The sequence below is a fragment of the Trifolium pratense genome, linkage group LG2 (genome assembly GCF_020283565.1).
Source record: "Trifolium pratense cultivar HEN17-A07 linkage group LG2, ARS_RC_1.1, whole genome shotgun sequence".
NCBI lineage: Eukaryota > Viridiplantae > Streptophyta > Magnoliopsida > Fabales > Fabaceae > Trifolium > Trifolium pratense.
Genome location: NC_060060.1, coordinates 31,952,656 through 31,965,048, shown reverse-complemented (window position 1 = coordinate 31,965,048; position 12,393 = coordinate 31,952,656). Strand labels below are relative to the sequence as shown.

General features: G+C 35.3%; 2 protein-coding genes across 2 annotated transcripts; one reads left to right on the top strand and one right to left on the bottom strand.

The window, feature by feature from the left end:
- Positions 1 to 125: 125 nt before the first annotated feature.
- Positions 126 to 2,634, bottom strand: LOC123910479 (transcription factor TCP8-like). The gene is made up of 2 exons (XM_045961592.1): positions 393 to 2,634; positions 126 to 216 (listed from the first exon to the last, which is right to left on the bottom strand). Exon 1 carries the CDS (start codon positions 1,963 to 1,965, stop codon positions 418 to 420), a length of 1,548 nt encoding a protein of 515 aa, XP_045817548.1. The 5' UTR covers positions 1,966 to 2,634; the 3' UTR covers positions 126 to 216; positions 393 to 417.
- Positions 2,635 to 7,615: 4,981 nt separating this feature from the next.
- On the top strand, positions 7,616 to 11,521 carry LOC123910478 (zinc finger transcription factor YY1-like). Its single transcript, XM_045961591.1, has 6 exons — positions 7,616 to 7,905; positions 8,150 to 8,208; positions 9,009 to 9,208; positions 9,642 to 9,731; positions 10,305 to 10,448; positions 10,768 to 11,521. The coding sequence occupies exons 1-6, from the start codon at positions 7,820 to 7,822 to the stop codon at positions 11,317 to 11,319; spliced, it is 1,131 nt and encodes a 376-aa protein (XP_045817547.1). The 5' UTR covers positions 7,616 to 7,819; the 3' UTR covers positions 11,320 to 11,521.
- Positions 11,522 to 12,393: the final 872 nt, after the last annotated feature.

Sequence of the window (12,393 nt, the reverse complement as noted above, 5' to 3'; positions counted from 1 at the left end):
GTCTGCAAAGTTCCTTTGGACAAAAAACAAACCGTAAATAATCATACCATAACCATGCCATGTACCTCCAAATCAATATCAATAAGATTAAAAAAAAAAAAGCATCTAACAAGTCTGATGCGATATCATGATGCATATATTGGATCCATAGATGGAATTAATTTCTTCCAAAATCAAATTACTACTACTAGTTTTTTGAGATATTCAACTTGCAATCTGCAACAAAAAAAAAAAACCAATAAACTACTATAGCACTACTTTGGTGGCGCACGCACAGATTACAATGTAAACAAATTATGTAAGCAAGCGAATTAAGTAATATAATTTACATGTGAAAAACCATGCCATGCCATGCCATGCCATGCAATGCAATGAAACTTAACTAAACTAACCATGAATTGTTTGTAAAACTCTCTCTCATTGTGAGTTATTACTATTAGGAGCATCTTCTCCACTCTCATGATCATGATGATGATGATGATGATGATGACTAGGTTGTTGTTGATGATGATGATCTGAAGAAGAAGATGAAGAATTGTTGACCACATTGAAATGATGACCAGCAGTAGCTCTTGTATAAGCATTAAGAGCAGCCAACATACCCAAATTTGAATCAGACACTGCCAATCCAATATGCTGTGAAGGTTGATGATAAACAGATGAACCCAATTGTAAACCACCTGCACCACCACGTCCACCTTCAAATTCAACACCACCACTACCACCGGAATTACCTGTTGGAACATTAAACCGAGGCATGAAATGCAATTGAGACGACGGTGTTCCTTGTTGTTGAGAAGATTGTTGATTATTAAGATGTGTACTAAAAGGCCACATGTTTTGTGTCTGTACTGTCTCTGAATTCGCAGTCGCTCCGCCACCGCCAGTCACCGGTACCATCCATATTGTGTTTCCACTCCCTGCCGTGGCCCACATGGCTGTTGCCGGTAACATATTCGATGGTGGTCGAAGAAGTCCAGAAATAGAATTTCCAGCAGAAGAAGCAGAAGAAGACGATGAAGAAGCTCCACCACCACCACCTTCACCTTGTTCTCCCATAGTACCATCTTGTTGGTGGTTTGTTTTGAAACCTTTAGGAGAAGAAGAACCATCACCATCACCAGTTTCGTTGTTCTGGTTGTTATCGTCTTTGAAAAGATCTTCTCTATAGCGTTTTCTCATATAATTCTCATTTGAAAGTGCTTCACCGATTTGATCGGCGTTCATGAGTTGTTGATGAGGATGAAACCCTAACAGTGGCGCGTGTTGGTACGCAGCTTCTTCATAAGGATGATGAGCCAGTGCAAGTGCGCTGTGAAAACTATGAGGAGCTGATTTCGACGGCGGCGCCGACAGAGTTGAGCCGCTACTTCTGAGTGAAACGTTGAGCGTCGAGAAATTCGCGGGTATTGTTCCGGTTCCAGTAGCGGCGATTATCGCCGGCTCCGCTTGTTGAAGAAGCCACTCAATTGTTTCACCGTCTGATTTGTGACCTAATTCTCTGGTCAACTGAAAAACTCTTGCTGCACATGTCGCCGGCATTCGAATTCTCCGGCCACGACCGTCGACTTTAGTGTGTCTGTCCTTGGTGGATCGTTTAGGAGGATTAGCAACAGCAACGGCAGTAGTGGTGGAAGAAGAGAATTGTTGAATTTGGTTGTTATTGTTGGAATGAGGTTCAGATCTGGTAGCAATAGCAAGAGAAGCGTCAATTGCAGAAGCTGAAGCAGAGGAAGAAGATGAATTGGATGGAGATGAATTAGTGTTGTTGGTGGAGATGGAGCCCATAATGAAAGGTGATGGTCTTCCATCAAAAGGGACCACAAGATGGTGTTGTTGTTGTGAATGAGAATTTGAAGGTGGTGGAGATAATGATTCTTGTTGTTGGTGGTGGGGATGTGTGGTGGTGCCTCTTTTCTGCTGCTTCTTGTTATTGTTTTGTTGCAAATCTGATGATAGTTCCATTTATTTAGCTCTATCTATGTATGTAGGGAAGCCTCTCTGTTTACTTGCTTCAGTTTTTTCTTTTTTATATAATAATAATAATAATATTTATTATTATTATTATTATTATTTTCATTTCATAGATAGATAGATGATTCATGAGACTCATGGATGTTTCCTTTTGTTCATTGAAATTAGACTCAGAGAAAAAACAACAAAAGTGGGGTGAGAGGTGGGGGCAAGCAAGACAGGAGGGTTGATTATTAGTTGAGAGAGAGAGAGAGAGACACTGTGTTTCTGTGAGAGATAGAGAGAGAGGGTATAGAAATTCAAAAAGAGTGTGTGAACTGTGAAATGAGTGAGAGTGTGAGTTTGTGTTGTGGTTGTGGGGTTGTGATTGACTGCTGTCTTGTTCAGAGCGGAACAGACGCGCACAATAAAGTGAAGTAGTAAGTTTTTTAACTGAAGAGAGAGATAAAGTGAGTGGGGGGGCCTTATTAAGGGAAAAAACAACGTAACAGAAGGCCACTCGTGGGGTCTCGTAAAAGGAATGCCAAAAATTACCCTTTCTTCTCTTATTCTTACTCACAACCTATCTATCTTAAATGCCTGCTGCTGCAAAATTCTACTATGTGTGTGCAATAAGATATCATCTTCATCTTCTTCTTCTTCTTCTTCATAGTTTGAAAAGTCAAATTGTGTGTAGTGTGTGTACTGACTTACTACTAAAGTATAAGTAAATAAAAGTGTACATTTCCCTTTCTCTCTCACATCCAACCAAACACAAGTGGCCTAACAAATATTTTTCAAATCTTTCTTGTCTATTACTACCAAATTGCATTAGTCTCGATCTCCTTTTTGAAAGTACTATGTGAGATTCAAAATAATTTGATTCATTCAGTGTTAATTAAGTGATAATAATTAATTAATTAATTAATAATAATGATTGGGGGCAGTGGGTAGGGTTGAGTAGTGGGTGAGATGGTTAAAGGGAGAGGGAGAGTAGTAATCTAATCAAACAGTATAAATAAATAAATAAATAAATAAATAAACATGAATGAATGAAATTGCATAATAATTTGCAATATTGAAGAGAGTGGGAGTGCAGGTGAGACAGCAGAGCACAGCACAAAAAAGCATCTAATGCACTACTCGACAGCTCATCCCAACCAAAACCACATTCCTGCCTTTGTTTTTTTTCTTTCTCCTTTTCAGAATTCAATCCTTTTTTTGTTTTAAATTTCTCATCGTCAAATTTGGTTGGCTCCACCTTTTGCTAAGTGGACGGTCATAAAAGACCTAATTGTCCTTGCCCAATCATATTTATGAGTTTGATTTTTCATTCCAAAATTATTTTATGTATTCAAATTTTGCATTTAAATGATAATGTGTTTTTTTTTTATAGTATGTACACCATCATAAGAAGACACAATCAGCATTTCGAACTACTCCTCCACAAACTGTGAGAGCTCCATAATTAGTAACAGAACCATCACCATTTAATTTAACAAAACCGTCCTTGGGAGCACTCTAAGAAAAAACATTTTGACTAATTGAACTTGATTGATTGAGGGAAATATTTAAAGGAATCAGGTATGTCTTAGAAAATACCATTGCTTCCTAGACATAGCAACAACTAATTGAACACTATTAGTTACACGAGAAAATATTGATTCATTCCTCGGCCTCCAAATTCCATCAACCACCAATCTAAACACACCTCACTAATATGTCCCGTTAACAACTCTAATATTTCTAATTAACCATTCTTGAATATTTGAATTCCAAAATAATAATGCATTCATAGCATAAAATATTTAAATTTTGGATCTCTATAGTTGGATTTTACAAACTATTGGTCTTTAGGCTGAAAATGATAATTGTTTATGGCGAATTCGTGCTCCACCGAAGGCGAAGCATTTACTGTGAAGAGTATGCAGAGGTTGTTTGCCGGCTCGAGTTCGTCTTCGCGAGTGACATGTGAATTGTCCGGCCTTGTGTCCGCTGTGCTTGGGAGGGGATGAAGATGATTGGCATATTTTTTTCGGTTGTATGGAAAGTAAAAATGCTTGGAATGAAGCGGGGCTTAGAGCTGTTATTGAACCGCGGCTGCAGAATTTTAGTACAATGACAGAGGTACTGCTTGATATTTGCAATAAAGAGGACATTAGTCGCGGGCAGAACTTCTATGGTTGCGTGGGGAATGTGGAACAATCGAAACAATTGTGTATGGAACGGAATCGGCTGCTGGTTGTGCTATGTGTGCGCTGCAAAACTGGGCTGAATGGAATGCAGTTAATATCATTCAGCAAAGTCACACTGTTGCTGCTACTGTTCTTGTTATTATGCAGTGGCAGCGGCTTGCTATTGGGTGGTGGAAGTGTAATGTTGACGCAAGTATCAAATAGGAGCGTCGGGATGGGGGTGGTGTGTACGAAACGATCAAGGCCAGTTCATACAAGCTGAGAGCAGTTGGAATCGGGCTAATCTTACAATAATTGAAGGTGAAGCTATGCCGTTATTGGAAGCTATTCGTGCAGCAATCAATTAAGGATGGTCCAATATTGTGTTTGAAAGTCACTTTAAAATTGTTATCGATGCTATATAAACAAACCAAAGTGGAACCTCTAAATTTAGTTCCCTTATTTCATCTATTAAGTTGTTAACGAGTTTACATTCTAGCTTTGAGGTAAAGCTCATCAAGCGGCAAACAAACATGGCAGCTCATAACTTAGCTAGGGTGGTCATGTCTTGGCCTAGTCGCAAGTTATTTGATTTCGTTTCTCGTTATATTGAGAACATTATTATTAATGAAATGAGTTGAATTTGTTTCAGAAAAAAAAAAAAAATATCCTACGCCATTTGCAGAATTTGGTAATGTTCTCAAGCCATTTCTTATCCTTGCAACTTACGAGTACTTCACAAAACTCTACTATATTACTATTTGAAAATCACCATAGACGTAGTTGACAACAAGTCACAATAGAATCAAATAGAAATATATAAATTATTACATAACCACCACATCAACATAATTTTAATTTAAAATACACAAGATTTTAACATCATTAACATAAAGATTTGTGCTTTTGTAAAAGGAAAACATATAAGTTACGGCCTTGAAATTTATGAAATCCAACAAAACAACACGAAACAAAGACAAACAACTCGCAACACAACAAGAAAACACAAATATACAATAAGACTTGGAACCAAAATCGCTACCAACCTTAAACCAACCACCAAAGAACAACACAGATCAAAACTACAAACAATAGAAAAAAAAATATTATTTAGTTCAAATCATATAATACATAGTATGAATTCTTAACTAAAAAGGGATATATTAAATATGAGTTCTTAACACGGGATAAATTAAATATTAATTCTTAATTTATTGACGCTTAAAAATTCATATTCAATTAATCTTTTATTAAAAAATTCTAAATTTTATTGAGAGATTTTTTCTGGTCAAGTGTGGGAGATTTTTTTTTTTTTTTGACACATGCAAAATTAGTGCATTTTATCCATAATAATAAGTTCAATACAAGGTGGACAGTAATTATAAATTTGGGGACTAGCTATAAAACGAATCGCTTGAGCTAATTCATGAGATATCCGATTGGCTTGTCTCCTAACACACTATGACAAAGTGCAATAATGCTACCAAGCTCTGTGTTGTTTACAGACTGCTTTTTAATGGCTTGCTCGACCTGTAAACGATCAGTTTCAATACTAATTGGTCTTTCATTACCATATGATGTATGCAACCATTTCAATACTTCCAACATTCCAATTGCTTCAGCTTCTGCAATTTCTGGTTTGCCATCACAGCGTTTGACAAAAGCTTGCACAAAATGTCCATGTTCGTCGTGAATGCATGCACGATGCACCAATGCAATATATGTTTTGCTCCACGTAGGGCGCAATATCTATGTTGCATTTTAGTGATCCTCGGGTTTGGTCCAGCTATTTTCCTGCACACCATTACCTGTGTTTGATCTGCTGTTCTTTTCGATCTGCACCTTTAGCCAGTCATTCAAATTTTCTCTAGCTCTTCTAATAACTTCAAAAATTGTTGGGAGTTTATCATGCCAACACTTCTGATTGCGCCTCCACCAGTGTCCAAAGAATCATAGCGACATTAGCCACAGCTGTTGGCTCCAGCACGTCAATCAACTCAAAAACCAAGGCAGCAAAACCCATTGCATTTGTCATGTAGAGATTAACCTTCTGCCATACTTCCGTTTGCATCCAAACATCTTGTGCAGTTGTGCACCCAAAGAAACAATCCCATTCATTCTCTTCAAACTCTTCACAATGAGGACATTTGTTATTACAAATGTATCCCTTTCTGCACTAATCGACCTCGAACAGGAAGGCATCCGTGCAGTGCCCGCCACAACAGTAGTTTGACCTTCTATGGTACCCGCATCAGCCACAATTTTTTCCAATTCCCTTCCTCTTTAAGATGGCTATTGTCTATGACAACTTCCATGAGCTGATAGTAAGCTGACCTCACTGAGTAAGCTCCATTCATACTAAATCTCCATATTGGGACATCTTCATTATGCAAGAGATTGAGTGGAATTTTCACCATTTCATCACTATCTCTTTGGTTAAAATTTTGTTGAATTATGGCATGGTTCCACGTTCCTGTAGCTTGATTGACAAGATCAGCAACCTTCATATCCCCCCTGGGAGAAATTATTATAAACACGAATATAAAAATCAATTCAAAATATTAAATTAAAAGCAGAGACCAAAAAGTCGTGAAAAAATATATTTGTTGAGCAATTGCTTAAATTTTTTATAAGGACTAAAATCAAAATTTGAGATATTTATAGGGACTAAAAAGATATATAACTCTACTCTTAAATCTTTGGACTATATATCGGATATCTATTAAATTGGGGGTGATAATAGTAATTATATTTGCCTTAGTATAGCAAAATCAAAATTATGTTGATTTCGTTGGTGATACCATCCCCAAATCTAAACAACATCTCAGAGTTTTCAAGTTCTAAATTCAAAATATTAGTACTAATGTAATAGTGGGAAATAAAAAGCTTTTGCATAACATTAAGCTTTGACGACAACATTAAGTTTTTCATGTTCTAAATTCAAAATATTACTAGCATTGTTTTTATTAGAACCATTGTCACATTCTAATAAAACAAGTAATCACAATTTCACTATTTATAAGCAATTCACTGATTTTTTAAAATTTTTAATTAAAAAGTTATAATATTGACTATTATAAGAAATAAAAATTCAAAAAATATCAAATTTTATATTTTTGACAATTTTGATAAATAATATTTGATTATTATAATGTTTTAAATGATAGAAAAAATTATTTATTTTTAAAAAGATTGATTTACCTATCATTTTAATAACTTGATGTATCGGTACATTAAAAATTATCAAATGTACAATAGAATTTCCCTAATACAATTTTAATTTCAAACAAACTGAATTTTATAGTTTCACTTCTTCTTTTTTATTTTTCAATAAAAAAGAATAACGAAAACATATTTTACCCTAAAATAAATAACGGAAGGTTGTGGTAATAGTAGTAATTAATTAATTAATTAATTAATTAATTACAGCCACCTTAGTGTAAACGGGCCTATACTTTGAAAGTGCAGTCTCCAATAGCGGTTGAGAATTTTGTAAACCGAACCGGGTCTAGACCGGTTGAATCTTCATTTTGCGAAAAGCAGGAATTCGACATGAACATGGGATGGAACAAAGCTTCATCAACGAACAAAATACTTTCTCGTAATTTTTCTCTTTCCGTATCCCCTTTCAAACCCTAACCCTAAAATTCTTCAATCAATCTCAGAGAAACAAATTGTGAGAGAATAACTAAATGGAAACTCACTTCAATCACACTCTCTTCGAGAGGCGCCCCTTTCTCAAGTCCAAGGCTCCTGCAATTAAATGGGTCAAACAATGGTACTTCCCCTCTTTTCTTCATCAACTATTTTATCCTCAATTTTGATTTTTTTTTTGCTCAATTTGTGCTTGATCTCATAGTAGTGTGTTCGTGGTATGGTATAGAAAGAATTGGTATTTATTGGATTTATACACTGAAAGATAACATCAAAGAATTGAATAAGAAATAAGCAAAATTGAGATTTTTCTTATTAAAGTTTTGAATTCAATATGTTAATAATCAGAGAAATGATGTTACTATCAGGGTTCCCCAAGATGTTGTGGCTACTGGTGGGAAGTGCATGCTCTTAAGATGGGTAACAGGTCTGTCCTTTTTGCTCACTACTGACCCAATTATCTGATTTTATTTATGCTGTTATTATGTTCTATTATCTGATTTGAATGAGTTGAATTTGTTTCCCACAAATTGAGCCCCAAAATTTTCCCCTTAGGGTATTCATAATTCACAATGCTAATTTTTTATGGTTCATATTCGTAATGCTTCTGATTGACCTCTCCTGTTGATTAGACAATAGACACCATAATATTCATACCGTTCTTGGTATGTAGATCATGTCCTTAATTTAATGATAGTTTTTTATTTGATTTGAACTCTACACGTATGAATTGCTACTCTTCACCATAATTTGTGATTTGCTACGAAATAGCTCTATACGTATGAATTGGTTAAGACTTCTGGTGCTGATGTGAAACTCTAACAAAACTTACTATTGCCACGTAGCACTATTACAACCTGTCATATTACGTATGAACAGTAACCACCTAGATAACTATCTCAAATACTCACACACCCCAAAAAAATCTGTTCATAATGCTACATTTTTTCATTGGTGTGTAGTTTAAAATCTTTAGCATTTGTTTGTTATGCTTCTGTTATCAACTTGCTTTCCAGTTATCTTTTATAACCACCTGCAAAGTTATGTATTTCTAAATGGTTGTATTGATGCAAAAGGAGCAAATCATGTATTTTTCGTAGTTATAGAGCATGTGATTAGTTGAAGGTTATGCAAGTTTGGTTTGCATCCAAGGGACTATTTTATTTGATTTGAGTTTGTTTATCACGCGTTCTGCATTAACAATTTTCTGTGATTTGTTTTCCTTAGAGGACACTATAAAGGCCTTGAAAGAGAAGGAGAAAGAACCTTTAGCTCCTGAGCCAGAACCCGAGCCAACTACTGAAGTACTTTTCCTTTGCAGCTACGAAGGCTGCGGAAAGACATTTATCGATGCTGGTGCTTTGAGGAAGCATTCTCACATTCACGGAGAGAGGCAATTTGTTTGCCATTACGAGGGGTGTGGAAAGGTAATGAATCTGTTCTTCAGATTCACGCACTCACAAAGTGCACATATGCATGTTAAACTGTATGGTTGTAAGTTGTAACATACTAGGTTCACTGTAAATCCTTAACAATTTTTTTGAAGCTTCATAATATTTTTTTTATTCACACAATGTTTTTATTTTTTAATGACACAATGTTACGTCTTTACTCACACCTCTACTCCTGTCCTAGCTTCCATTTTTTGTAATATCAGGTCTATTTAGTAACACACATGTATACATATTATGTTGTATGGTGGTAACCCACAATTGCTCAAGATAGATCCTTATCAATTTTTCCATTTAGTTTCATAAAAAGTTTTTTCTGTCTAACGCTATGTCTCAATGTACAGCTCTTCTGTTTGCCTAGTGTCAGGTCTATTTAGAAATTTCTAAGAATATTTTGTTTCTGTTGCAGAAATTTCTTGACAGCTCAAAGTTAAAAAGACATTTCCTAATTCATACAGGGGAGAGGGATTTCGTGTGTCCTCATGAAGGCTGTGGTAAGGTGATGAATCTATCCATTGTTCTTGTTTATTGATCTCTAAGGTTTTAATGTTAGTATGTTGAATCAGTTTCATGTGTGGTATATTCATCATACCCTGAATATCAGCAATAACTCATTTTTTGTTATCATTCACTCTGAACCTAACCTACTGATCTGTTTTTACTTCCATTGGAATGATCAAATATTTGAGTTCTAAAGCTTTAGCTGCAATATGACTGTTCAGTAGTGGGTTACTTTGACTGCTGATCAATAATAGATTTGCAAAACCATTAGTTTAGAATCAATGTACCCAAAATATTGTTTGGTGGATGACTGTATTTTACTGTAAATCATTGTTACCATGGTCAACATGGTAGTTCATGGTTCCATATATATATGCGAAGATTTAGACAATGGTTCAAACCTTCTTTGTGGCAGTATAGGATCTTCTTAAACAAGCCAACACTTTGCATTCAGAAAAGACAACTTTAGTATCATATTTTCCGGATTCATTTTTAATTATATTTTTTATGAACAAATTTTAATTATATTAATCATTGGTGATTTCTAAGATTTGTTTGTGCCAATATGCAGGCCTTCTCCTTGGATTTTAACCTGAGGTCTCACATGAAGACACATTCACAAGAGAACTATCATATTTGCCCGTACCCGGATTGTGGGAAAAGATACGCTCATGAATACAAGCTAAAGAATCATATTGCTTCTCATCATGAAAAGGTTGGTTAATATTTCCCGTTTTTGAAAGCGTGATACATTTATATGCTCAATGTGCACAATAAGATAATGCATCCTGTCTTATGAAGTATGGTTTTAATACGTGCTCTTGGTTTTTCCGTGCTTTCATTTGGTGTGTGTAAATATGTACATGTTTTAATTTTAGTATTATTTTACAAGGTTTGGAATATATTCGTTGTCTATATAATATGTTTACAATTTAAACCTTGGCTGACTGCACGTTTGGTTGTAGCTAATGTGCATGGATAATGTTAAGTATCACCCAAACAATTTTTTATTGACAGTTTCAACCTCATTGCAGAGTACACCAACAATGGATGTGACGCCAAAGTATACCACTCCTCCTTCAGAAAAACAAACAAAAACTGCTAAACCTTCTGGGGCAACATACGGTTCAGCATCCTCTGATCGCCCATATGCATGTCCTTATGAAGGGTGTGAAAAAGCATACATTCATGAGTATAAGCTTAAACTGCATTTGAAGAGGGAGCATCCTGGCCACATAAATGATGAAAATGCAATGCTTGCTCTGGCTAATACTGCTGAAAATGAAATGGATGAAGCAAGTGATCATGATGCTTATGGTGGGAAACGTTCCAACGGTAAAAGTCAGAAGCAAAGTAGGCCCAAGCCAAACTTGAAAATGCCTCCTTCCAAAGTTGCGCAACGAAAAGGGTCCACTCAAACTCCTACTGCCACTTTTAATATGGTTAAAAAACCTTGGCCAGTGAAAGATGAAACTTATGATGAAGACAGCGAAGAAACCGAGGAGGATCGTGACAATGTTGAAGATGGTTGGAGATATGCTGCAAACAACGAAGATGATGATGAGGAAACAGAAGATGAAGACTGATATTTACTTGTGGCTTCTATGAATTCACTTCATTGTTACACTCCTACAATATTAGATTTTTCTCTCTCTTTCTATTTGCTTCAAGAAATGCATTTTCATTTTTTCTTGACATAGTACATTGGTTAGCGGAGGAATGAATAATAAGGTAGGTAGGATGAATTTATATTAATAATAATAAAATGTGAACTAATATTTGTGTGAATATTCTCCGAGTGATGCAATTTTGTACGGCCAAGCATGAACTATCCTAGGAAGGTTATAATTTTAAAGCAGATTTTGAATTTATTTAAATCTAAAATACGGAATATAAAGTCTGAACTGTCCAATCTTAATGGAACACCGAGTTATGTGCGAATGTGGTTAGTAATGTCAATGAGATTGAGGCCAAAAGGTTTCTTATTTCATTAATCATTTGCCATCAATTTTTGAATGTTAGTAATGTCATTAAATATAGATGTTTTTTCATTTTGATTATTGTTACATCGATTTTGGGTCTAATGATGTTTTTGGTTTTGCAATGGCTCTTGTAAACAAATTGTTGCAGCTCTTTTTGTTCTCAAGTGACAAGACCTGTTGATTACAATCTTCTGGGTGAAATTTCGCATGACTTTTAGAGGGTTTTGTTTTTCTCAAAGAAACATAAAAAGAAAAATTCCAAATGTTGGGTTCTCAAACAAAATACATATCTAGAGACAAACAAAGAGCAGGAAGGAAGAGAGATGTATGATGGTTATGACCAGAGGGGAAGAGAGGTGATGTTAAAGTATATTTGGTGTGGTAAATATAACTCTTGGATTTCTTTTTATTATTTGGTATTATATTATGGTTGTTGGATTTCTTGTCCTACTGAAGTGGCCTATCTCATGTTATATGACCTCCTGAATAATAGAATAAGTAATTGCAGTTTTGTTTTTGGACAGGGAATAAAGAATTACAATGTTAATATGATGTGTAGAAGTTAATAAATTACGGATACGACAATGTTGGTTTTTGTTACTCGCTGTTCTTATTGAGACTGAGCTTGACTGATAATTTGGTTGTTATTTAGACACAATTTGCATAAGGCATGCCTGC

What these genes read in the sequence shown, in the direction of transcription:
- LOC123910479 (XM_045961592.1), bottom strand. Translation starts at nt 1,965, where the DNA reads ATGGAACTATCATCAGATTTGCAACAAAACAATAACAAGAAGCAGCAG.
- LOC123910478 (XM_045961591.1), top strand. Translation starts at nt 7,820, where the DNA reads ATGGAAACTCACTTCAATCACACTCTCTTCGAGAGGCGCCCCTTTCTC. An exon ending in ATTACGAGGGGTGTGGAAAG is followed by an intron (nt 9,209 to 9,641) that starts GTAATGAATCTG and finishes TTTCTGTTGCAG; the next exon opens with AAATTTCTTGACAGCTCAAA. An exon ending in TTGCTTCTCATCATGAAAAG is followed by an intron (nt 10,449 to 10,767) that starts GTTGGTTAATAT and finishes ACCTCATTGCAG; the next exon opens with AGTACACCAACAATGGATGT.